Source organism: Pongo pygmaeus, chromosome 18, assembly GCF_028885625.2.
Source record: "Pongo pygmaeus isolate AG05252 chromosome 18, NHGRI_mPonPyg2-v2.0_pri, whole genome shotgun sequence".
In the NCBI taxonomy this organism is placed as follows: domain Eukaryota; kingdom Metazoa; phylum Chordata; class Mammalia; order Primates; family Hominidae; genus Pongo; species Pongo pygmaeus.
Genome location: NC_072391.2, coordinates 10,292,441 through 10,320,394, shown reverse-complemented (window position 1 = coordinate 10,320,394; position 27,954 = coordinate 10,292,441). Strand labels below are relative to the sequence as shown.

Here is a 27,954-nt window from a genome sequence, read left to right as displayed (position 1 = left end):
TTCACTCACTCACTCATTCCCTCACTCACTCATTTACTCACTCACTCACTTATTCACTCACTCATTCCCTCACTCACTCACTCACTCATTCCCTCACTCATTCATTCACTCACTCACTCATTCCCTCACTCACTCATTTACTCACTCACTCACTTATTCACTCACTCATTCCCTCACTCACTCACTCACTCATTCCCTCACTCATTCATTCACTCACTCACTTATTCACTCACTCACTCATTTACTCACTCACTCATTCACTCACTCATTCCCTCACTTACTCACTCATTCATTCCCTCACTCACTAATTCGCTCACTCATTCACTCATTCACTCACTTGCTCACTCATTCACTCACTCACTCATTTACTCACTCACTGATTTACTCACTCACTCACTCATTCACTCACTCATTCCCTCACTCACTCACTCACTCATTTATTTACTCACTCATTCAGTCACTCACTCATTCACTCACTCACTCACTCACCCACTCATTCCCTCACTCATTCACTCACTCATTCAGTCACTCACTCACTCATTCACTCACTCACTCACTCACTCACTCATTCCCTCACTTATTCACTCACTCACTCATTCACTCACTCACTCATTCACTCACTCATTCCCTCAGTAACTCATTTACTCACTCACTCACTCATTCATTCACTCACTCATTCACTCACTCACTCATTTACTCATTCACTCACTCACTCATTTACTCACTCATTTACTCATTCACTCACTCACTCATTCCCTCACTCATTCATTCATTCCCTCACTCATTCACTCATTCCCTCACTCATTCACTCACTCACTCAGTCATTCACTCACTCACTCATTCCCTCACTCATTCATTCGCTCACTCACTCACTCACTCATTCACTCACTCATTCACTCACTCATTCAGTTACTCACTCATTCACTCACTCACTCACTCATTCCCTCAGTCATTCACTCATTTACTCACTCACTCATTCACTTAATCATTTACTCACTCATTTACTCACTCGTTCCCTCACTTGCTCATTTACTCACTCACTCATTCCCTCACTCACTCATTCACTCACTCATTCACTAATTCACTCACTCATTCACTAATTCACTCACTCATTCACTCCCTCCCTCACTCATTCACTATTCACTGACTCACTCATTCCCTCATTCACTCATTCATTCATTCCCTCACTCATTGCTTCCCTCATTCACTCATTCATTCACCCACTCACTCATTCACTAATTCACTTATTCACTTGCTCACTCATTCATTTATTCACTCACTCATTCACTGCCTCACTCATTCATTTGCGCACTCACTTGTTCATATAGTTATTCTTTCATTCACTCACTCATTCATATGTTCATTAACTCATTCATTCAGCTGTGACTTATTTGATGCCTGATGTGCCAGGTGCTGTTTGAAACACCAAGGATTTAGCAGTGAACAAAAGTGACTCAAAACCTGCCTTTTGAAGCTGATATTCTGGGGTCTGTGCACGTGTGTGTATGAGTGCATGGGTATGACAGACAGTAAACATGACTGGTGGAATGTGGGGTATGCTTCCTGGTAAGAAGTTCTATAAAGCGGATGGGGAGAAGGTGGCAGGGAAGAGTGTGTTGTACAATGAATATAATGTCCTGTCCAGTCTTTTGAGAGACCGGCAACTCTTCCTCTTAATTTTGCCTTGATTGATTAGCTCAATAAGTGTTGCCCAAGACTGTGCTGTAGGCAAGGGAAGGGGAATCTCCCTAGGGCTGGACAGACAGGGGTAGAGTGAAAACCCAGTGGTATGGTTTGGCTGTGTCCCCACCCATATCTCATCTTGAATTGTAGCTCCCAGAATTCCCACATGTCGTGGGAGGGACCCTGTGGGAGATAATCGAATCATGGGGGCAGTTTCCCCCATACTGTTCTCGTGGTAGCGAATAAGTCTTAAGAAATCTGATGGTTTTTAAGAGGTTTCCCTTTTTTGCTTGGCTCTCGTTCCCTCTCCCACCTGCTGCGATATAAGATGTGCCTTTTGCCTTCTGCCATGATTGTGAGGCCTCCCCAACCACCTGGAACTGTGAGTCCATTAAATCTCTTTTTCTTTATAATTTACCCAGTCTCAGGTATGTCTTTACCAACAGTGTGAGAACAGACTAATACACCCAGCCTCAGTCCTCAATGCTGACTTTGGTGCCTTCTCCTGGAGTTGAACGTTGGGGCTGATAGGGGATCCCAGACATAGTGAGGGCCCCCTGGAAACTTGCCAAGCATGTTCTCATGCCCTGACTGGCAGACAGGAGCCTGAGGCCCACAGAAGGAGAAGACTTGCTCTGGTAGAGGCTGATAGTGAGAGAAACCGGGGTGAGACTCGAACTCCAGCCTCAGAATCTCCCTTTGACATCCTGGGCTGCCTCCTTCCCTTTCTTCCTTGAGAATAAACAACCTGCCTTTTGGAGCCAGCAGGAAGTGCCTCCTCTGTGCCCAGCCCGTAGTCGCTGAGGATGGGCCACCCTGGCATGTAAACTTTTGTTAACATGGCCAAGCACTTTAGAGTTTCCAGGGCAAGTTCCAAGGCTCATCTGACCCTTGCCACTGTCCAAGGAGAGGATGTCCACCCTCGCTCCCACTGATGGACAAGCCAACAGAAACTCAGGGAGGTCAAGGATGCATCCAAGGTCATTGGGCGGGCAGACCGGGCACGGTGGCTCACACCTGTAATCCCAACAGTTTGGAAGACCGAGACAGGAGGATCGCTTGAGCCCAGGAGTTTGAGCCCAGCCTAAGCAACATAGCAAGACCCCATCTCTGCAAAAAATAATAATAATAAATAGCCGGGTATGGTGGCGTGCACCTGTAGTCCCAGCTACTCAGGAGGCTGAGGTGGGGGAATTGAGCCTAGGAGGTCGAGGCTGCAGTGAGCTGTGATGGCACCACTGCACTCCAGCCTGGGTAACAGAGTGAGACCCTATCTCAAACAACAACCACCACGACAAGATCGTTAGGCAGAAGTTTGCAGAACGGAGACTCAAAGCCTGGTCTTCTGAGTGCCCAGCTAAGCCGCCCACTTCTGCCTCCCATTCAGCCACCCCAGGCTCCCAACTTCTCACCTTTAGGGTCTAAAGAGCCCCATGGGGAGCTCAGTCCTTGTCCTGGTGCTGCAGCTTCTGTGTCATGGAAACCTGGGTTTCACGCACACGCAGCTCCTCCATCATCAGCAGCATGAAGTCGGCAGCATCGCAACTGCAGGGCTCAGCCACCTTCTCCTTGTGAGGGTGGCATGGGGCTTCTGTTAGAACATTGACGTCTGTCCCACATTCATTTCTATTTCCTCAATGAAATGCTTCTTTTAACAGAGTACTCAGAGCCCACAAGAGAAACAACGCTTTGATGACTGATAAAATATCCATGCATTGAAAAAGCCGACTCCCCCATCCCCTTCCACCTTTGTTCCTTGGTGGAGTTTGCTCCCTCCTGCACCCACTGGATTGCTGGGTCCTTGCTTGGAAGTAGCAGCTCAGGGAGCCCATGGCAGGCCGAGGATTCACCTGTAATGCTTGAAGTAGCCATTGTTTTTTCTCCACACCTGGGACGTTGGTCCTGATCTGTGTGATGAAAGCAGCTAGTGTCAGAACTGGGTGGAATTAACGCTGGGTCCAGCGGCTCACGCCTGTAATCCCAGCGTTTTGGGAGGCTGAGGTGGGCGGATCACTTGAGGTTATGAGTTGGAGACCAGCCTGGCCAACACGGTGAAACTCCGTCTCTACTAAAAACACAAAAATCATCCGGGCGTAGTGGCGCATGCGTATAGTCCCAGCTACCCGGGAGGCTGAGCCAGGATAATTACTTGAACCTGGGAGGCGGAGGTTGCAGTGAGCCGAGATCGTGCCACTGCACTCCAGCCTGGGTGACAGAGCGAACTCCATCTCAAAAAGAAAAATAAAAAGAGGCCGGGTGCAGTGGCTCACGCCTGTAATCCCAGCACTTTGGGAGGCTGAGGCGGGTGGATTACAAGGTCAGGAGATCGAGACCATCCTGGCTAACATGGTAAAACCCCGTCTCTACTAAAAATACAAAAAAAAATTAGCTGGGTGTGGTGGCACGTGCCTGCAGTCCCAGCTACTCGGGAGGCTGAGGCAGGAGAATTGCTTGAACCCAGGAGGCAGGGGTTGCAGTGAGCCGAGATCCCGCCATTGCACTCCAGCCTGGTTGACAGAGTGAACTCCATCTCAAAAAGAAAAAAAAAAAAAAGAACTGGGTGCAATCATACTGGCATCTGATCTTCCACCTTCTGTCAGCGGGACCCTGAGAGGTGGCGTGAAATGCTCAGGGTGGGTGTTGTAGTTGCCTACCTAAATAGGGGACTGTTGCAGTTTCAAACATGTGCCCGATAAAGATCACGTTGAAATTGTAACTTCACTACCTATAAATGTGACCTTACTTAGGAAAAGGGGTCTTTACCGGTGTAATTACTATAGTTAAGATGAAGTTATATTGGATTAGGGTGGGCCCTAAATCCAATGACTGGTGTCTTTCTAAGAACACCGTGTGAGGATGGAGGGATACTCAGAGAGAAGGCCGCATGAAGACAGAGGCAGGGGTTGGAGTGATGTTGCCACAAGCCAAGGTGCACCTGGAGCCACCAGGAGCTGGAATAGGCAAAGAAGGATCCTCCACTGGAGTCCTCAGAGGGTGCATGGCCTACATGACACCTTGATTTTGAACTTTGTTTTTTTTCTATTTCTTTTTCTTTTTGAGACAGACTCTCATTCTGTTGCCTAGGCTGGAGTGAAGTGGCGTGTGCTCACTGCAACATCTGCTTCTCAGGTTCAAGTGATTCTCCTGCCTCAGCGTCCCTAGTAGCTGGGATTACAGGCATGCACCACCCACCCCGCTAATTTCTGTATTTTTAGTAGAGATGGGGTTTCACCATGTTGGTCAAGCTGGTCTCGAGCTCCTGACCTCAGGTGATCTGCCTGCCTCAGCCTCCCAAAGTGCTGGGATTACAGGCATGAGCCACCGTGCCTGCCTGGACTGATTTTGAACTTTGGACTTCAGAATTGTGAGAGAATACATTTCTGTTGTTTTAAGCCACCTAATTTGTGGTGGTTTGTTAGAGCAGCTCTAAGAAGTTACTAAAGTCACTATATGACAAGATTATTTTAAAGCTCAAAGTGTTAATAACAGCTCACATTACCAGATGATGATGGCGCTTTATCTTCTTCAGTTTTCCCACGATGTCTGTGAAGTAGGTGCTGTTATTATCTTTCCCAAAATGAGGAAATTGAGGCTCAGAGGCAGGAAATAATTACCTGAGTTTATGCCCTGGGTAAGTTGGTTCTGGAAAAGGGACCAAGGCTGCTGACCAGCACCTGTGCTTTTAAGGGCCACATACATTTCTTCGTAGCTGCCTAACAAATTACCCAAGATGTAGTGGCTAAAACTAGTGACGCTTGTATATTGCTTGTGGTCTCTGAGAGTTGGGAATTGCAGAAGGACTCAGCTGGGCGATTGTGGTTTGGCCTCTCTCATGCAGTAGCTGGAGCTGGAACAGCAGGCAGTGGAGCAGCTAGGGGCAGGCTGAGCACTTCTCTCTTTACATCATCTCGGGGCCTTTCCATATGGCTCTCCACATGGGCTAGACTGGGCTTCCTGACAATATGGTAGTATCAGGGCTTTGGGAAGCTTATATGGCAGTTCCTGGGCCCAGGGCTAGTGCTCCCACGGGCAAGGTGGAAGTTGCATTACCTTTTGTGACCTAGTCTCAGAAGTCATATAGCATCCCTTCTGCCACAGTTACAGCCTGTTCTGATTCACAAGGAGGGAACATAGACCTCAACCTCCCTGGGAGAAGTATCAAGGTCATATTCTAACAAGGACATGGGGGATTGGAGAGCTGGTAGAGCCACCTTTAGAAAGTACAATCTGCTACCCTCTCCAAGTGTATCCTGTTTTCTCAAGCCTCACCGACTCATTTTTTCTTCCATGGGATCTTAGACACCTCCAGCTCTGGTCCCCACCAAACTCCAACTATTTATTTGCATCCTTAGCAAGAACAGAGGCTGGAGCGGTCAGCAGGGGCCACATTACGGAAGGCCACAGGGAGGAGCATTGAGATCAATGTGAAGGGTGTTAAAAAGTTGTAATAAAATACACATGACATAAAATTTACATTTCAATCATTTTAAAGTGCACACGGGTCAGGCGCGGTGGCTCACACCTGTAATCCTGGCACTTTGGGAGGCCGAGGGGGGTGGATCACCTGAGATCAGGAGTTTGAGACCAGCCTGGCCAACATGGTGAAACCCCATCTCTACTAAAAATACAAAAAATTAGCCATGTGTGGTGGCGGGCACCTGTAATCCCAGCTATTTAGGAGGCTGGGGCAGGAGAATCGCTTGATCTCAGGAGGCGGGGGTTGCAGTGAGCCAAGATCACACCATTGCACTCCAGCCTGAGCAACAAAAGCCAAACTCCATCTCAAAACAACAACAACAACAACAAAAAATAAAGTGCACATAACTCAGTGGCATTTAGTACATGCACAACGTCATGCAACCATCGCCACCATCTAGTTCTAGAACATTTTCATCCCCAAAGGATGAAAAGGATGAATGTTTTCACCCCTTTTCAACCCAAAAGGAAACCCAGTGGGGAGGTCTATGGAGGAGGCGATACTTTTGTGCCCTAGAAGGATCTCTGTCTATAGCTTGAGTGATGGGCTGGAGCAGCGGGGGCTGGTATAACGGCAGGGACAAAGGCCGGCAGAGGGGCTGATACTTGTGTAGATGAGAGAATGTGGGCAGAGCTGGCGGGAAGGAGAGAAGAATTCAGACTTGCATTTATGAGGTAGAATTGATGGACTAGGTGAGTGATGGATGCAGGAAGAAGAGACCGGGTTCCCAGATGAAATATGAGTGTGGATGGTATTATGATTCACAGAGCTGGAAAATGCCGGGAGGCATGCCGACAGGTTGTGTTGAAGGAGGGGTGTAGATAGTAAATTCATTCTGGAAGACAGCGCTTGAGACACTGGGGGACATCCAAGAGGCACACGTCCAAGAGGCAGTTGGAGATACTTCTTAGGGTTAGGTCAACCAGGCTTTCCCAACCTTGGTACTAGTGACATTTGAGGCCAGATATTCTTTGTTCTTGGGAGCTGCCTTCTGCATTGTAGGCTGTTTGGCTGAATCCCTGGATTCCACCCAGTAGATGCCAACTGCATCCCCTCTTTGCAATTATGACAACCAAAAACATCTCCAGATATTGCCAGGTGTCCCCTGGAAGACATGATTGTCCTGGTTGAGAATTACCTGGTCAGATGCATGGGGAGTCATCGACGTGAAAAAAATAGTGAGATAGGCAGCAGATGCAACTGGACCCCGGACCAGATTGAAGACTGGTGGAAGCTGGGAAGAGGCACCAAAAGACACATCTACCAGCGCCATGACAGTTTACCATTGCCATGACAACACCCGGAAGTTACTGCCCCTTGCCTTGCCATGGCAACTCCTCCCCACCACCCGGAAGTTACTGCTCATTTTCTAGCTGATTCTGAAAGGCTGCTCTTTAATTAGTATATCATTAAAAGTGGGTATAAAGATGACTGCAAAACTGCCCTGAGCTGCTACTCTTAGCACACTGCCTGTTGAGGGGTAGCCCTGCTCTTGCAGGAGCAGACACGGAGCTGCAACCCTGCCACCTCCTCAATACAGCTGTTTTCTTCTACCACAGGCTTGCTCTTGAATTCCTTCCTGGGCTAAACCAAGAACCTGCCCTGCATCAGTAGTGCAAACCTTTGGGATGTATGAGGCGCTCAGAGAGTCAGCGTAACATGCAAAGAGAGAAGAGCTCAGGAAATGTGCATGATAAACACCAACTCACATGGGCGAAACCAGAGAAGACCACAAAGCTTACTCAGAAGGAGAGACCTGGAAGGAGAGGGGAAGGAAATCCCATGAGTGGTCAGGTCCTGGTGCTGAAGGCTGCCTCACCTTCTGACTTCCAGCCATCTATGAGACCACATTTCCACGTTTACTTCTGGGGGTCTGCAGAACATGGGGGCTCAAGGCACAGGTTCTATAGGCATTCGAACCCCCAGCTGTGGTACCAAGGACTTAACTGCTTAACTGCTTAAGCTCCTCTTCCCTCAACTTCCTCATCCTTAAGACAGCACTAACATCAGTGTCTACCCTCAGGATTGTTGTGGCCATTGCATAAGTTATAGCAGGCAAAGTACGTAGAACAGGACTTCTCATCTGTGAGTGCTAAGCCAGTGTTAGCTGCTCTTAGGATTCTTATTTGACTCATTTCCAGGCCTTTTCAACCTGGCCTCACTCCTTGGGCTTAATTAACTCAATCATTATTACATTCAGCAAATATTATGGAAGACTTAGTATGCACCAGCCGACACTGTCCATGAGGAGCAAAAGAGAAGCAGAGCCCACCCCACAGAAAGCATGGTTGGGGGTGGAGGATCAATCAAGAGTCACATGTATGATTCCAAATGGAGACAAGTGCTATGAAGGGGCTATGAGAGGTCAAGAAGGAGACTCTCTCTCTGGTCAGCAATGGTGCCTAGTTATTATTATTATTATTATTATTATTATTATTATTAGAGACAGAGTTTGGTGCAATCATAGATCACTGCAGTCTCGAACTCCTGGTCTCAAGCGATGCTCCTGCCTCGGCCTCCCAAAGGGCTGGAATTGCAGGCTTGAGCCACGCTGTCCGCCCCTACCCCTTTCTTTCCCTGAAATCACATGACCTCATCGGTTTGCAGGGCCCAGGCAGTCAATAAAGGGGGAAAATCAAAGAACAGAAGCCCTTTCAAATGCATCTCTTATTGTTCTGGAGAAAGTATTACAGTGAAGCAGTCTTAGGGAGGCCAAGTCGGGCGGATCACTTGAGCTCAGGAGTTCAAGACCAGCCTGGGCAACATGGTGAAACCCTGTCTCTACAAAAAACACAAAAATTAACTGGGTGTGGTGGCGCATGCCTGTAATCCCAGCTATTCAGGAGGCTGAGGCATGAGAATCGCTTGAACCTGGGAGCCAGAGGTTGCAGTGAGCTGAGATTGCACCACTGCACTCCAGCCTGGGTGACTGAGAGAGACCCTGTCTCAAAAAAAAAAAAAAAAAAAAGAAAGAAAAAATTAGCAGCCATAGTGGTGTGAGCCTGTAATTCCAGCTACTTGGGAGGCTGAGGTGGGAATATAATGAACTTGAAAAGCTGAGATTGGCCAGGTGCAGTGGCTCACACCTGTAATCCCAGCACTTTGGGAGGCCGAGGTGGGCGGATCATGAGGTCAGGAGATCAAGACCATCCCGGCTAACACAATGAAACCCCATCTCTACTAAAAATACAGAATAGCCAGGAGTGGTGGCAGGTGCCTGTAGTCCCAGCTCCTTGGGAGGCTGAGGCAGGAGAATGGCGTGAACCCAGGAGGCGGAGCTTGTAGTGAGCCGAGATCGTGCCACTGCACTCCAGTCTGGGTGACAGAGCGAGACTCTGTCTCAAAAAAAAAGAAAGAAAGCTGAGATTGCAGTGAGCCTAGATAGTGCCACTGTACTCCAGCCTGGGCAACAGAGCGAGACTCTGTCTCAAAAAAAAAAAGATTCAAGTCCTTGAATCTCCATGTCATGATTCTTTGGACTCTACAGCTATTTTCATTCTCCTGAAAGAGTTCTCTGGCCACAGACACCCACAGGGATCACCCATGGCCAGATTTTCCAGAACCTCAATTTCAAAGTGATATGAAACAATGCCCGTTAAATCACAGGTCTTGATTCTCGGTCTGGAAAGCAGGGGCACTGAGCTGATGCCCCAGGGCCAGCTGAGTGTTTCTCAGACCAGAGGAATGAATCGGCTGCGGTCAGCACTCCTGGGCTCTCCTGTCATCTCCATCCTGGCCTCTTCGCCAAGCAAAGGGTGAGCAACAAAGGGCAGGATGAGAAGTCGGAAGAAAAACCTGGCAGGAAGCAAGAACCTCGGCTGGATTAGCAAGTGACCAGAGCCAAGCCATCAAAGGACCTGGATAAAAGGACGGAGATCACTCGGGGAGAGTTTAAATACAGGCAACTTAAGTGGTAAGAGACCTAAAGTGAGTGATCAAAGACGACTTCAGAATCACAGCTCGGCAGGCCCTGGGAGCTGTTAAGCCCAAGAATCAAGGGCTGCTCGGAGGGGAGGGGAGGGGTTTGTGCAGAAACAGCAAGGTTTCACCTTCAGGGCGGAAGGCCAGGGTCCCTGAGTTAGAGAATTCAGGAGCAGGTAGGACCTTAGAGCACAGCCATTGTCTTTTTTTTTTTCCTATTTATTTTGAAATAATTATAGGCTCACAGGAAGTGGCAAAAATAGTATATAGAGTCCCTTGAACTCTTCACTTCTCTTTCCCCAGTGGTGACATCCTACATAACTGCAGTGCAATATCAAAGCTAGAAATCCACATAGCAATACTGTTAGTTAAACTACAGATCTTATCTTTGTGTGTGTGTGTGTGTACAGTTTTGTGCAAATTTCTGCCATGTATAGATTTTTGCACAGCACAATCATGAAGCAGAACTTTTCCATCACCTCAAAGGAGCTCTATGTAGCTACCCTTTGTAGTCTTTTTTTTTTCTTTTAAAGAAATAGAGTCTCACTCTGTTGCTCAGGCTGGAGAGCAGCGGAGTGAATATAGCTCACTACAGCCTCAACCTCCTAGGTTCAAGTGATGCTCCCACCTTAGCCTCCCTAGTAGCTGGGAATACAGGCACACACAACCATGCCTGGCTAATATTAAATTTTTTTTTTTTTTTTTTTTTGCAGAGATGGGGTCTTGCTGTGTTGCCCAGGCTGGTCTCAAATTCCTGGCTTCAAGTGATCCTCTTGCTTCAGCCTCCCAAAGTGCTGGGATTACAGGTGTGAGCCGCTGTGCCTGGTCCCCCTTGTAGTCCTTGCTTGACTCCTGTGCCAGCACAGCTAGAAAAAGCAGGCAGAAGATGGTGGAAGGAGCTGACTTGCTGAGTCTTCTGGCCTTCGTCTTTCTCCCGTGCTGGATGCTTCCTGCCTTGGAACATCAGATTACAAGTTCTTTGGCTTTTGGACTCTTGGGCTTACACCAGTGGTTTGCCAGGGGCTCTTGGGCCTTCAACTACAGACTTAAGTCTGCACTGTCGGCTTCCCTGGTTATGAGGTTTTGGGACTCGGACTGAGCCACTACTGGCTTCCTTACCCCTCAGCTTGCAGATGGACTGTGGTGGGACTTCACCTTGCGATCATGTGAGCCAATTCTCCTGAATAAATTCCCTTTTATATATATCTACATCTATCCTATTAGTTCTGCCCTCTAGAGAACCCTGACTAATACAGGTAGAAGTTCTGTTACTTACTTTTCATCATAGCAAGTAAGTCCATCAATTCAGCCACCACCCGAGCACACAGACACAGAACCCCGCATACAAAAAGATAATCACCACCATTTCCTCTTACAACCGCCTCTCACACACATACACACACACAAAGGAAAATATGACATCTTGGAATAAAAGGTTGAACTTTAAACAGAATGCATGTGAACTTTCTTATTTTTCTCAGTTCACGCAGATCTCACTTTGAGAGATCATGCATTCTTTTTCTTTTTTCTTTCTTTTTTTTTTTTTTGAGACGGAGTTTTGCTCTTGTTGCCCAAGCTTGAGTGAAATGGCTCGATCATGGCTCACTGCAACCTCTGCCCCGTGGGTTCAAGCGATTCTCCTGCCTCAGCCTCCCGAGTAGCTGGGACTACAGGTGCCCACCACCGCTTTGGGCTAATTTTTGTATTTTTAGTAGAGACAGAGTTTTGCCATGTTGGCCAGGCTGGTCTCAAACTCCTGACCTCAGGTCACCCACCTTGGCCTCCCAAAGTGCTGGGATTACAGGTGTGAGCCACCACCCCCAACCTGAGATCATCCATTCTTTTTTTTTTTTTTTGAGACAGAGTCTCGCTCTGTTGCCCAGGCTGGAGTGCAGTGGTGTCATCTCAGCTCACTGCAAAACTGCAAGCTCCGCCTCCAGGGTTCACGCCATTCTCCTGCCTCAGCCTCCCCAGCACCTGGGACTGCAGGCGCATGCTGCCATGCCTGGCTAATTTTTTGTATTTTTAGTAGAGATGGAGTTTCACCGTGTTAGCCAGGATGGTCTTGATCTCCTGAGCTTGTGATCCGCCTGCCTTGGCCTCCCAAAGTGCTGGGATTACAGGCGTGAGCCACTGTGCCTGGCGAGATCATGCATTCTTAACGCAGGCAACAACTGGATCTCTCTCTCTCACTTTCTTTGTTAAATTGGAAGATGCTTTATTTCTTTTTAACACTAGCTCCTCCACCGACTACGTAAAATTGAAATATTTCATATGGTCATTCCCGTCAGTTAAAGTAAAACAAAGTATTTTCCATATATGGGTATATATATTTTTTTCTGTATACATATGTACATGGCACTTCTCTATGGGCAAGAAAAAGGACAAAAAATGCATATAAGATTTCATCTCTGCTCAGATAATTTTCTCTTAGGGGGTGAAAAAAGTCTTGGATACTACAATGATTCATGGCCCTGCAAAAGGTCACAGTACGGAAACAGATACACAGTGTACCTGTGCTATTATTTCAAGGGTGTGTGTGGGGTGACGACTAGGAAAAAAAGTTTAAAAGACTCATCTGGGAGGTAATAATAATAAAAGGTTGTAAAGCCATGCTGTACATGGCTAGTATCTGAGAATCATTGACCTTGACTGTAGGAAACTATAGAGGTGCCACCCAGCACTCAAGAAACATGCGTTATAATTGCCGGAGTTTGCTATGGGTCAGGCACACTGCCAAACCCTTCAAATGCATCATTTCACAGCAACCCTGAGAGGCAGGAACTCATATTATGTCCTTTTCACAAATGAGAAAATCCGGGGGTGGAGAGGCTAACTAAGCCACTTGCTCAGTCAGGGTCCCACTGTTACTAGGGGCTGAAGCTTAGATTCAAACTCACGGTGTCTAAGTAACTTATTTGAAGAACAGGCTTTTCAGAGGGTCTTGCTTGCAGCCATTCCAGGAGGGTGAAACTTGCATTTCCCCTTCCTCATGAAATTAACAAAGTCTGGCCAAATGTTTTGGCCAGAGTCTTGTTCCTGACATTTCTATCACCTGGACTGGGAATCATTTCCACAGCCCCAGCAAATCCAGATGTGGGAGGTCAAAAGAGCAAGCCACAGGCCCATCAAAGGAATGATGGGTCTCCCAAGCCCAGCGATTAAGAGGGGTTTCTCAGCTGTGAACTTGCCTGTTGGCATCCTGATGAGAGTCTCTCATGGTAATTAAATAACCATGAGTGTGGTCCGCACACTTCCCCGAGACTTCACTCAGAGGCCACGCAAGGACCTCCTCCTGCCTGAGAAGACAACCTTGCCAACCTTTGTGTTCAGTAAAGAAAGCGTGCTGACTGGGTGCGGTGGCTCATGCCTGTAATACCAGCACTTTGGGAGGCCGAGGCGGGTGGATCACAAGGTCAGGAGTTCAAGACCAGTCTGGCCAAGATGGTGAAACCCTGTCTCTACTAAAAATACGAAAATTAGCTGGGCGTAGTGGCGGGTGCCTGTAATCCCAGCTACTCAGGAGTCTGAGGCAAGAGAATAGCTTGAACCCAGGAGGGAGAGGTTGTAGTGAGCTGAAATTGCACCACTGCACTCTAGCCTTGGTGACAGAGCAAGACTCCGTCTCAAAAAAAAAGCAAGCAAGCAAGCAAGAAAGCATGTCTCTTCAGGGGCAATGGGAATGCATTTCAGGACAAGGAAGGGCCTCCTCGCAGACAGAATCTGGTCTAGAGTTCTTGCTTAACCCCTTTGGAGAAATCCTGGTTAATACATTCTGCCCTTCCTTACTCCTCATCCTCCACACAGCTGCTGGGATGGTGTCTTTAATGCAAAAATCATGACACCTTTCAGCTCAAAAATTCCTTGACAACTCCCCCTTTCCCCCAGCCGTATTTGCCGTCAATGAGACCACACGATCCCTCAACAGAATTCCGGAAAAGAGCCTGAGAACACTTACCTGCAGCAACCATTATATGCAGACTGGATAAACATTCTAATGGGTCTTGTACATACAGGTATTTTATGTAATGCTTAGATACATTTACCCAAGGCTCAGTTGGCTGTGGCTTTCCCCTGTCCTCCCAGCTAGCTTTAGAAATAAACGCAGCCCGACCAAATAAGAACAAGCAAAAGCTATTTATTCAGAGCTTGCCGTAGCAAGGGAGTGAGCCAGCATCACTTGCATTTTGGCAGACCCTCAAAGGTAGATAGAGGAGAGGGAAACCTTCATTACAGAAGAAAAAGAAGACTTGGTGTGCTCTGATTGGAGCTGTTGTCTTGGGGAACCTGAAGGTGGGATAATTAGAAGTGGTCATCTGCTGTGATGTGGTAGGGGTGTCTGTGTAGCTTTCTTGGGCTTATCCCCAGTTGGATGCAGGGACAAAAATTTTAGGGAAGCTGTCAGTTATTATTTGAACCCTGGGCATTTGGGACTGATTGTTACTGGGGTGGTTGCTTGGCTTCCTGAACCAGTTGCTAGAGATAGTGGCCGGACTTTCTACAAGTCTGACTAACAGAGAGCAGACTGGCACCCTGGGCTGGTTCCTGTAGATAATGTCCGGGCTGGTCGCTGCAGATTTTTGGGTCAGGGTTCATCTTTATATAGAGTCCGGCCACTGTCGGTACATTCAGTCTCTCAGGTAAACATGTAAACCTAAACAGATCACATGAAAGTCTTGGCTCCTCATTTATACATGTTTATAATTACTGACAGGTGACAATTAGAAGGAATGCAAATTATATGTGTTGATTTACTTAACAGTTTGAAATGACTTAAGAAATTCTATAATGTATACATAATCAGTCTTAAACATAGTAGTGCATGTAAAAGTGTTCTTCAGGATTGTATGTATTTATGAGCATTTATGCTCTTAATATAATTGTTTTATTCATTTTGAACATTTCTTTTTTGTTTTGAGACAGGGTCTTCCTCTGTTCCCAGGCTGGAGTGCAGTGACATGATCACGGCTCACTATAGCTTCCATCTCCTGGGCTCAAGTGATCCTCCCACCTCAGCCTCCAAGGCAGCTGGGATTACAGGCACACACCACCACACCCAGCTAATTTTTAAATTTTCTGTAGAGATAGGGTCTTGCTATGTTGCCCAGTCTGGTCTCAAACTCTTGGGCTCAAGCAATCCTTCTCCCTCAACTTCCCAAAGTGCTGGGATTACAAGCATGAGCCACCATGCCTGGCTGAGCATTTATTTATGAAATCAAAGGTTTGAGATTTTTAAGAAGGGTAAAATATGTAAGAAACCAATGAAACCATAGATGAAATGGTCATATAGTAGGAGAAGGGAGATAAGGTAGCTCACTGATTCTCAAAGTGTGGCCCCTGGATCAGTGGCATCAGCCTCATTTGGGAATTTGTTAGAAAAGCAAATTCTCAGACCCCACTAATGATCTACTGAATTAGAAACTCTGAGAATGACGCCCAGCAATCTGTATTTGAGTAGCCCTCTGGATGGTTCTGATACGCATGAATATTTAAGGACCACAAAATTAGATTAACACATCAAAATGTGACTTGATAGCAATAGATGATGATGATGATAGTGATGATGATGATGATGATGATGATTTTCTGAGACAGAGTATAACTCTGTTGAACAGGGTGAGTGCAGTGGTCTGATTTACAGCTCACTGCAACCTCAACCTCCTGGGCTCAAGCAGTCCTCCTGCCTCAGCCTCCTGAGTAGCTGGGACTGCAGGCATGTGCCACTATGCCTGGTTATTTTTTATTTTTTGTAGATAAGGGCTCTTGCTATGTTGCCTAGGCTGGTCTTGAACTCCTGGATGCAAGTAGTCTTCCCACCTTGGCCTCCCAAAGTGTTGGGATTACAGGTGTGAGCCACTGAGCCTGGCCAACAATAGACTAGTGATCAAGAATATAGGAGAAAGAAGAGAACAACTAGAAAGAAAAGAGAAAGGGTGCAATATAGGCCTGATTAAACAAAAGACACGAGCATCTGATAAAACAGGTCCACGAGTTATAACCACACTGGAAACATGCACTGTGGAAACTGCATTTCAATGCCAAGCCTCACAAGATAAGATATTACGGGGGGCGGGGGGGGGGGGGGCGGGGAGAGAGGGAGGGAGAGAGAGAGAGAGAGAGAAAGATGTTGAGGAGAAGAGTAACCACTTGGAATAGACACATTCATATTTTATCTATATCTCTGAGGGGAGCAGTTTATGTTTTGCTGGGTGCAGCTATTTTTCAAATGTCTGTAAATTTGATTGGGTTGAACAAAGTACAAATTAATTTAAATGCATCACTGAACTTACTATGACTTTTGCTGTCATGTGTTTTCTCAGTCAATTTGCACTAAGACTACTGCCATGAAATCTCCGAACACTGAAAAGCGGTCCCCCTATGTAAAATGGTTATAGAACAGTGGCCTGTAGGGTAAAGTCTAAACTTATCAGCAAGGTCTGTTCCTAAGTGTCTTATGAGCTATCCTTCCTTATTTCAACAAGTTGGTCATCTACCGACTGCTCATTCACATGTATCCTGTAGCAATATCAACTCACTTGACGTTCTTAAAATTCAGCAGGTTTTGTTTCTTCTACTGGTGAACCCCTACATATTCATTAAGACCCTGCTCAAATATCACCCCGTTTACTTCCCAGTAAACAACGTATTCCTTGAGTGAGGAAACCATGTGTTTTCTTCTCTATATGCACAGGACCCAGCTTGATGCCTGGCTCAGTTAATGCTCAACAAATATTTGTTGAGTATTCATTTACCGGTTAGACGAATTATACTTGTTATTTATCCAAAAGCTGTGCTTATCTGTTAAATAAGACATAAAGCAAGCATGAGAGGGCTTGCATATATCCTTTACTTGGTCTTTGCAGCTTGCCTATATAAAGTTGTTTGCTACTAATGAGTCAGTAAATGGGAAACAGAAAACAAAAACAGCAACAAAATCACAGTGAAGGAAAAAGAAAATCAATCAACAAAAACAAAACCTAGGCTAATGCTGTTGTTATTATTTATCATGGCATTTAGCTTTGAGCTTCCTGGCAGTCTAGGCAAAAAGGAAAATATTGGATTACATAAGCCAGTTTGACCAATGAATCACAGTTGTTTATAAAGAGAGATGCATGGTTTTTTACACAAGGAATTTACTGTGAAGGTTCCTATGTTACGGACATTGACAAAATGTGAGGTTACTCTAGTAGCTATAGAGAATATTTGTTCATTCTTCAAATATTCTTTCAGCAAGTGTTCTATCCTAGACATTTGTGGATCTTGGGCTATAGAAATGAATGATACATTCACATTCTACAGGAGGAGAGAGACAGGTGGGTTCATGCAATATAAGGTGATACAGTCCATGTTAGAAGGAAGGTCAGGAGGCTCTAGGAGCCCAAGGCAGAAACCTTGGCTGTCTTTGAGAAAGGAAGGCTCTGGGGAGGAGATGACATCTGAGCTGAGTTTTAAAGAATGAGTTGGGTTGGCCAGATGAAGTTTCGGTGGGAGGGGTGTCCTAGTAGGTAGAACATCAAGTGCAAAGTTTTGGAGGAATGAAGCATGGTGCAAGGTGCACCATTGCATGATGCAAGTGACTCAGTCACACCAGGGCACTTGGTGGGTATGGGAAGCAGGTGAAATTGACAAGGTAACAAGCAAGTGCCACACCATGAATTATCCCCAATGACACCAAAGAACCTTGGTCTTTGGGTTCTGCAGGGCAGGGCAAGGGGGAGCTATAAAATAATTTAAATAGAAAAGTGACATAGTCTAAATCATGTGTTTAAAGATGAACAAATGCTCCTCATGCCGTCTCTCCTTAGTCCCCCACTGGGGCCCAGCTTTGCTCTGTAGTCAATTTGCCTGATCCTAAGTTTCTTCGCTACGAGGCCAAGCACTTCAGAAACACCGAAGCCTGAACTGACATCAATTATGCTGAAAGGGGGAAAAATTAAAAGTTTTCGAAGGGCTGTGTTCTGTATTCTTCTCTATTTTCATGTTATCAGCAACACTGCCTTTTCTCTTGGCTAGGATTTATTACAGTATAACATTTTAATGTTGCTTGTAGGGTAATTATGTCAAATATATGGGAGATGATAAGCGGCAGTTTGTATTATTCTGTGATTAATCTCCATACATTCTGGCATTTCAATCTGGCCTAAGAAGACTGCGTTTGCTAAACTCTGGTGCAGAGGGAGGATGTGGGGAAGAGCTGGGAGGACTGGGGAGTTGAGACTGAGGAGATTCTGGTTGGAAATATCCCAGTTCCCTCAAATAACCTACCAACCCCAGGCTCCAATTCCCCTGTTCCTTCCAAGGCTCATTTAGCGTAGTGCTTCTGAATAGTGCACCTCGGTTGCTTATGTGCAAAGCACACTCCTACCTCCTTTGCTGGCCTCCCCCACCCCAAACCCACAGAATCAATATTTAGAATGTTATAAAGCCAAGGAATTTGCATTTCCAACCACTCCCTGCCAAATCGTTCTTACATATTTAGAATTTTTGAAAAGCAGATCCAGCTCAATCAGGCCCAATCCTTTGCAAACCTGAAATCCGATATGAAAGTTTTCCAAGATGGTGCTGGAGGAGCAGACTTGGGAATTTAAAATGACCTGGGATGACCAAGGGAGACCCTCGCATCTCCTTATCTGAGTTTCTTTAAAAATGTGAAATAGATGGAATTGGTTTATTGCTACCCAGAGGTAGGGTAAAACATCTCTTGTAAGAAGTTAAAACAGGGAAAAGAACATTTCAGTAGAGGTTCTACACACAGAGTTTGGGAATGAGCCCTACAGTTGGAACAGAGTCTGAAGCAGGAGAAATCTCGGCAGAAGAAGTAGAGGGGTACCTGGTTTCACATCCTCCTCGGTCAAGGGACCCCCCACCCTGAATCATCCTCAACATCTCAACCAGTGAGGGTGATGGCGGATGACTTCTCAGGCCACACAATGCTATGCTTCTGCTGCATTTCAACCTAATGTTGGGGTGCTTTTTCTTGATCACCATGCTGTCCTGGTGAAAGCTGCCTCACAGGGTGGTGGATCCCTTAGAGGTAAAGTTCATATTGGGCCACTGTGCTACATCTCTCTAAGTCCTTTGTTCTTGGAAAGAACAGGGGAATTGGAGCCTGTGCTACATCTTTCTAAGTCAGACCCCTTTGATCCTCAACAGCCTGAACTCTTGGGCCCTGCAGAATTCTAGAATCTTCCCAGTTCCCAAGTGGAATCCTCTGCCAAGTAACCCCTTACACAGACAGGCAACGAATATTGTGGCTTATGTTGGGTTCTCTTTAGTTTATGATTTATTGATGGAGAATATGAAATTTTCATTAAAACAGACTGCTGTTTCTCACTCATTTGTCACATTTTTAATTTGTATTTTAAACATTAATAAAACTGACACAATTAATTATTTTCCAAAGTGTCAAATATATTGAAGATGTGGGACTGGAATGAAGCTTCATATTGTAGCAGAATGAGGCATTGGTTCAAGAAAATGATCTCCTGGTTACACTGAGATCTTTCCCTTTCCTGAACCTTATGGTCAGATGAATTGTCTCGGATCTCTTAGTAGATATCACTGTTTACAAAGTACTTTCATTTTTTTTATCCTGAGATATTATCCAGTAGTGCTTGGGGAGGTTCTGGTTTATATATGTGGTCTTAGTATTATTAATAATGTACCCCTGGACTGTCCTCATTTGTATGACAAATTGTATGACGTTCTGAGTCCAAGACTGTGAGGGCTGTTGAGTTTGACATAACTGGTTCACGTCCTTGGTAGCCACATGACCTCAAGCCTGTTTCCCCATTTGTAAAATGCAGAAAATAATAGCACCAACTTCATGGTATTGTCATGAGTTTAGATGATATGATATAATATGCCTGGCATATAGCAAGAGATCAATATATGATTGCTGCCACTCTATTTGTGGTCATTATTATCATTAGACCCTGCATGGGGCTGGTCCAGACTTTGATCTCAGCCTCACCTCACTCTACACTCCCCGTTGTAGCCTCTCTCTGGCAACTCTGGACTTCTTTCAGTTCCACAGGGAACTGGACTTCTTTCAGTCTTTGCCACAGGGACTTTGCACCTGCTGCTTAATCTTTTAACCTGAGTTCCATCTCAGCTCAAACATTACTCTCCAGGGAAGCCTGCCCTGATATTTCTCATTAGATCAAGTCCTCCTGTTGTTAGCTCTTGAAACATCCTACATCTCTCTTCTGTAACAATTGCCATTGTCAAAATTTAGCAGTTATTCGTGTGATTCTTTGGTTTATGTCCATCTCTCCCACCAGTCTGCAAGCTCCAAGAAGATAGGAACGATGTCCGTCTGCTTACCACTGGTTCCCAGTACCTAGTGGAATGCTGAGCTATAGTGAGTGGTCAATAAAAATTGGTTCAGTGAGTGAACTGAATGTCACTGCTTCCTGACTCATCACTTCTACTTCATCTGTTCCTATCAACTCCCAAGTCTCCCTGTCTTTTTCTGTATCTTTCATTGACTATCCAACCTTGGATAAAATGGGTGCTATTATAACAGTAAAAATAGCTGAGATTTTTGGAGTGCTTGCTATATACCAGATATTTTACTTGCATTATTTCATTGAAGACTTATGACAATCTGATAAATTCAATGCAATCATCATCATTCTTATTTCATGGATGAGGAAACTGAGGTTGAGATAATGATACCCAGCAGGTGAGCGACCAGCTGGGATTCCTGCTCAGGTGGCTGGACTCCAGAGCTCCTGCCTCTATCTGAGACTGTTCTATTCCTCCTATAAACTATTTTATGAAAAAGTAGTTCATCACCGTATCTTTAATCTGTAGCCAAGTGCCTGGAATATAGCAGTTTGATAAATATGCACTCAATAACTTGATGTTTGAATGAATAAATATACTCTGATTATTAAATACCATATTTGTGGCCCGGTGCAGCAGTTCAAGCCTGTAATCTGAGCACTTTGGGAGGCTGAGGTGGGTGGATCACCTTAGGCTGAGGTCAAGAGTTCAAGACCAGCCTGGCCAACATGGTGAAACCCCATCTCTACTAAAAATACAAAAATCAGCCAGGGATGGTGGTACGTGCCTGTAATCCCAGCTACTCCAGAGGCTGAGGCAGGAGAATAGCTTGAATCTGGGAGGTGGAGGTTGCAGTGAGCTGAGATTGTTTCACTGCATTCTAGCCTGGGTGACAGAGCGAGACTCTGCTAAAAAAATAAAATAATTGAAAAATAGCATATTTGTGAGTTGTAATTTTTTTAAGTTACTTCCATTTTTTTTTTCTTTCTTAGTTTAGGTTTTCTGTTACAATCTGGATATTGCCATGGGACATGTGATCTGTATGAACAGCGTCTTTCTTGCTTGTGGTGGTGAATAAATATTTAAGGATCCCTGGGCCAGTTGCACGCGGGATGCTTCCAGGTGATACAACCCGGAATCCCAGGATGGAATCTGGAAGAGTGAAGCTTCAGGGGTCTTTTTCCTCCGAGAAAGGAATTGGGGTGTGGGAGGATGGAAGGAGAGGGTGGTGTGAAGCTGCGGGGAAGATCTGCCCAGGCATCTGAGCCTGCTTGCAGGAGGCAGAGCCCTCCTCTGGGTCTGATGGGGGTCAGAGAGAGAAGGAGGCTTTGCGGACCTGGAGCAGTCACTCGGGCCAGGGGCCTGTGTTCTGGGTAAGTGGGTCCTGGATTGGGATTCTGCTTCTAGCTTCTCTACCTCCCACCCCTCAATTCCCTTCTGAGAGGAAAAAGACCCCTGAATCTTGTGTCTTCCAGATCGCATGCTGGAATTCCAGATTATATCAGCTGGAAGCACCCCGAGGGCTGTTGGCCCAGGGATCCGCAAACATTTATTCAGCACCACACACCAGGCAGACATTAATCACATGGGTCACATGTTGCATGGCAATGCCCAGATTGTGACCAAACACCCAAAATGAAAAAAGTGGAAGTAACTAAAAAAAATCGCAACTCACAAATATGCCATTTAATAATCAGAATTTATTTATTCGTTCAAACATCAAGTTATTGAGTACATGTTTATTGAGCTCCTTTTATTCCAGGCATTTGACTAGAGATGGAGAATACAGTGATAAACTGTTTTCTCAAAGTCACAAATAGATACATTATAAATGATATAATTTAAATATAACACAAATTTATCTACTGTATTCAAATTAAATACATACATACACACAGATACGCAATGAAGCATATACAACATAAAAGCACAGCACGGCTGGGAGGGCGCAGTGGCTCACGCCTGTAATCCCAGCACCTTGGGAGGCCGAGGCGGGCGGATCACGAGGTCAGGAGATCGAGACCATCCTGGCTAACACGGTGAAACCCCATCTCTACTAAAAATACAAAAATTAGCTGGGCGTGGTGGCGGGCGCCTGTAGTCCCAGCTGCTCCAGAGGCTGAGGCAGGAGAATGGTGTGAACCCGAGAGGTGGAGCTTGCAGTGAGCTGAGATCGCACCACTGCACTCCGGCCTCAGCTACAGAGCAAGACTCTGTCTCAAACAAACAAACAAACAAACAAACAAACAAAAAAACCACAGCACACACATTCTTTGTCTAGGTTCATACAGTCATATGGTCCAAAATTCCATGGGTACAATAGAGTACACAATGACACTTCTCTCTCCTGCCTCAGGTCTCTGTCTGCCCACTGGCTTATCTCCTAGCACAACCAGCACCATCAATTCTTTGGCTTCCCCTCCAGAGCAAATATGTTTATCTTTTTTTTTTTGTTTTTGAGACATTATCTTGTTCTGTCACCCAGGCTACAGTGCAATGGAAGGATCATGGTTTCCTGGGCTCCAGTGATCCTCCTACCTCAGCCTCCTGAGTAGCTGGGACTACAGGCAGGCACCACCATGCCCAGCTAAGTTTTGTTTTTTGTTTTTTTTTTTTGTAGAGACAGTGTCTCACCATGCTGCCCAGGCTGGTCTTGAACTCCTGGGCTCAAGAAATCTACCTGCCCTGGCCTCACAAAGTGCTAGGATTACCGGTGTAAGTCACCGCTCCCAGTCTCAGGGCAAAAATGTTTAAATATTGCCACCCCAGCCCTGCCACGACACCTTTCTTTTTTCTTTTTTCTCTTGTTTTACGCAAATAGGAGCAAAGTAAACAGTGTTCTAACCTTGCCTTTTATGCTTATACATATCTTGGAGGTGGTTCATATCAGTACACAATAAGCTTTCTTGTTTTTTTTTACAGCTGCTTTTTGATAGCTCCATGGATGTCAATGGTGAATTATTAACAGTAAATCAATAGAATGGAAAACTTCTGCAGGGCTTTGCTGTTATGGAAAGAAGTCCCTGGTATAAAACAGAATGGGGGATAAAACCAGATAGTAGTTTCACACCATATGATATCATATGATGTTATCATGGTTATGAAAAATAGAATCTATACGTATATGTGAATAGCTATATGAATTTGGAAGAATGTTTATTAAAATACTAGCATCAGTTATATCCTGGTGGCAGATTTATTATCATATATAAATATATATTTGTTTTTTTCTTTTTTTGTTTTTTTTTTGAGATGGAGTCTCGCTCTGTCACCCAGGCTGGGTGTAATAGTGAGGTCTTGGCTTACTGCAACCTCTGCCTCCCGGGTTCAAGCCATTCTCCTGCCTCAGCTTCCCAAGTATCTGGGACTACAGGCATGTGCCATTACGCTTGGTTAATTTTTGTATTTTTAGTAGAGATGGGGTTTCATGATGTTGGCCAGGCTTGTCTTGACCTTCTGATCTCAGGTCATCTGCCGGCCTCGGCCTCCCAAAGTGCTGGGATTACAGGTGTGAGCCACCATGCCTGGCCTGTTTTTGTTTTTTGAGACAGGATCTCACTCTGTTGCCTAGGATGGAGTGCAGTGATGCAATCACAGCTCTCTGCAGCTTCAACTTCTGAGCTCATGCAATCTTCCAGCCTCAGCCTCCAAGAAGCTGGGACTACAGGCATGCACCACCACGTCCAGCTAATTCTTAAATTTTTTGGAGACATAGGGTTTCATCTTGTTGCCCAGGCTGGTCTCCAACTCCTGGGCTCAAATGATCCTCCCACTTTGGCTCACACCTGATGGAATTACAGGTGTGAGCCACTGCACCTGGATTGTATTTTTAATAAAAGTAAAAATGTGTGATTCCTACAGCCATGACAAAGGAAATATTATCTCTATTTTGAAACAAACAAGTGCCCTTCACACCTGCTCTTCTTTTTACTACTGACTGAGGGTGGATGATTAGACCATGAACAGTGATGATTCCCAGTGCCTCAACTGTGAGTCCACCCCTTTTTCTGAGCTCAATGCCTGGTACATGATTAAAACATGGAAGCAAAAAACCCAAAACAAACAAACAAACAAAAACAAACCAAAATTAAAAAAAACAAAGAAAAAGAACAAGCAGCTGAATTTAAGGGTGCAAGAATGGCTTTGTCAGAGGGACCTTTGAATCCACTTTAATTTGTTTAAGCAATTTATAGAAGACTTCATTACTTGAGCTGATTTTAGTAATAAATTAGTTGTGACTCTCCCCATTGCTAGTCATTATTCTCTAATGTTGAGATACCGAGGTTACAAGCCTTCACTCAAGTCAACCTTCTCATTTTAGAGACAAGGATGTTCAGTCCCTCAAAGTTCCCGAAGAAGACATCAAGGCATGGTGACGTTAGCTAAGTACAAATTATTATATGAAGAGCTTTCAAAACATGCGGGTACCTGGGGGCTAAAAATAATAAAATGGGTTGTTAGAGACAAAAGAGTTGGGATTCAGGACCTGTTTCAACTCCTTCATTTATTTTTTATTTTTTATTTTTTTTGAGACAGAGTCTCGCTCTGACACCCAGGCTGGAGTGCAATAGCGCTATCTTGGCTCACTGCAACCTCCGCCTCCCAGGTTCAAGTGATTCTTCTGCCTCAGCCTCCTGAGTAGCTGGGATTACAGGTGCACACCACCACACCCAGCTGATTTTTGTATTTTTAGTAGAGACGGGGTTTCACCACGTTGGCCAGGCTGGTCTCCAACTCCTGACCTCAGGTGATCTGTCTGCCTCGACCTCTCAAAATACTGGGATTATAGGCGTAAGCCACAGCGCCCTCCCCAACCCCTTCATTTTTGAAGCTTTGGTCTTTCATTTTGACCATGAGGACTTAATAAGACACTTGTTCAGGATCAAACCAAAGAGCCGGGGCTAAAACCTGGGTATTATGATTCTCAGCTCTGGGACTTTCTTTAACATTGTGTTCCACACACCCCAGGCAGCACATGAAAGATGACAGGCCTCCCTACACAGTGGGTCTTCCATACCATCACCTTTATTTGACTTGATGAGAATTATGCAGGAACCAAAATTTGCAGGTGATGTTCCCACGGTGAAGGATTTGCTGCAATGCCACATTCATCACAGAACTCATAAGAGCAGTGCCTACAGTTTGGAAATCCTTTTTCCTTGACAAATGATATATTTCATTTATTTCCCATGATCTTCTTGCATTATTTCAATATTATTAATACTTGGCAAATATACTAAAAAAGTAATAAACTGGCAATTATGATTGTGCTATGGACACCAAACTGCAATTATTCATTACGTTTCAATTATTAACTTCCCTTCAAATGTCTTTCAGCGAAGATTGTAAGAAGAAAAAAAAATCCCGATGAAGCTCTGTATCCTGGTTCCTGGAGATCTATGTTTCAGTCTGACTTGACATTTTTCTGATTTATCTGCTATCTCAGGGCTAGAGGAATCAAAATAATAATAAAAAAGTCCTCACTACTTAATAAACAATAACCATCAACACCTTATATTTATATAGAGCTTTTTAACCCTTCCTAGTGCCTTAGTATCTATGACTGCATTTTATTTCAAAACAAGGCTTATGAAGTATGTGGTTCCAATATGTGCCCCTGTTTATTGATGGGGGACATAGAGACTTAGAGACTAGGCACAGAGGACACTCAGATGGTGAGACTTCCCACCACTCACACCCCTCCACCACCACTCCCCACCATAGCATCTCAGCACCAGCCCCAGTTCCAAGGTGAGTCTTGACCTTAGGAGAAAGTCAATCACTGAGACTGATGGAGAAGGTGATGATGACAGGAGTAGCTGTTCTCTGAACTTGCACAGGGACCTAAGTGCTGGGCACATGTTACTTTGTCTAATCTTTCCAAGATCCCAATGGGGAAGACACAGTAATAATTCCGCTTTATGAAAATCTTAGGAGATTTGCCCAAAGGCCCACAGCCAGTATCTAGGAGTACAACCATAGCGATGATAACTCTGATGATATTTGCATGAATTCAATGTTGACCATGTGCCAAGTACATTTGTAGATTTTATAAATGAGAATCCTGAGGATCAAAGGACTTGCTCAAAGTCAGTAACAACCACCATGTTGCTCACCTATCCACCAGCACTTCTGCCTTCAGCACCCCCACCAAGCACTTGTGTGTGTCATCGCATCTGATGTACCACCCCATTACTATTTTTGCTTTCACTGCCAAAGGAAAAGTAGTGATGGGAACAGGAGAGAGGGATGTCTATAGATGTAGTTGCCTCGGAGAGACCCTTCCACCAGAATTTGGCTCATGATTAGCCCTCAAAGCAATTCTACACCCTCCACCTGCTCCCACTTCTCACATTATCCCTGTAGGAGTATGATAAGTAATAGCTATAAAGGACATGAAGAATTCCTTTTTTTTTTCAAATAAGCAAATTGCATTAAATTTTAATGATGGTCGTTATGGACTGGTTTGTCTTTGGCGCTTAAGCAAGTCCTCCGGTCACCTTTGAAGAATTACATTTGCACAGATTAATTGTCTGCAATTTTGTCTGGCACATCCTTACCCCAGTCATCACACTGCGAAATCTTGTCCCCATCTGGGCAGAGCTCAATGATGTAGCACTTTGGCCTTTAAAATATGCACAATAAATATTTCAGATTTTCTGATGAATGACTTGCTCTCATGGCAAGGCTGCAGGGATAGAGTTTTGCAGGGACAGAAGGAGGGAGAAGTGAGAGCCACTTTCAGGCTTCACAAAGAGGCATTGGGTACCAGGCAGAACGGATGGCTTTCGTGGTCAGATGTCACAGCAGCAGGAGTCACACTGGAGTTGCTTTCTGAAATGCCTGACTGCGTCCTTCTCCTGGACAGGTGTCACTTTCCCGGGATGACTCTCTTCCAAGGAGCATATTTAACCTTCCCAATCTCAGGAACCCCATCTGAGACCAAAGTTCCTGCTGAAAGAGATGTGTGATTTTCGGTAAGCTGGTTTGAGGAAAACTCAATGAAGTGACCAATGTAACATTCAAGGTAACAAGTGAATAGTTCATGGGACCCTCAGTTGAATAGTCTGTGGAACCCTCAGTGAAATAATCCACGTAACATTCAATCGGTACTTCATACTCCATTCATTCAACAATTCAATTTTCCATAAAACATCCACTCAATCGTTTAAAGCTCTGGACCAGATCATGCCGTTTACCTTTTAAAAATATTCAGTGGTTTCCTATTACACTTAGAATAATATACTAACCCCTGACCATGTACCAAAGGCTCTGACATGAACCATAACCACCTCACCCATTCATCACCCCTCACAATACTCCATCCACACAGGCCTTGGCCCATCTTCCATGAACTCATAGAGCATGTTTCTGCTCCAGGACCTTGACACTTGCTCCTCTCTCTTTCCAGAATACTCTGCCTTGGGATCTTCCCACGGCTGCCTTCTTGATGTCATCCAGGTCTCAACTCAAATGTTCTATCAAATGTCTGAGGATATATTCTTGAACTAATCGAAAGTAATCCCTTCATCTCAACAATTCTCCATCAATTACTTTATTTTATCAGCTCTCATCACTATTCA

General features: G+C 45.1%; 1 protein-coding gene across 1 annotated transcript in view; it reads left to right on the top strand.

The window, feature by feature from the left end:
- The window catches only part of TMEM114 (transmembrane protein 114), a 49,444-nt gene extending 25,893 nt beyond the window's left edge, over positions 1–23,551 (top strand). Inside the window, exon 3 of the mRNA XM_054454241.2 lies at positions 23,294–23,551. Coding sequence (XP_054310216.1) covers positions 23,294–23,304 — 11 coding nt within the window. The 3' untranslated portion in view covers positions 23,305–23,551. The remainder of the gene's footprint in view (positions 1–23,293) is intronic.
- The last annotated feature ends 4,403 nt before the right edge of the window (positions 23,552–27,954 follow it).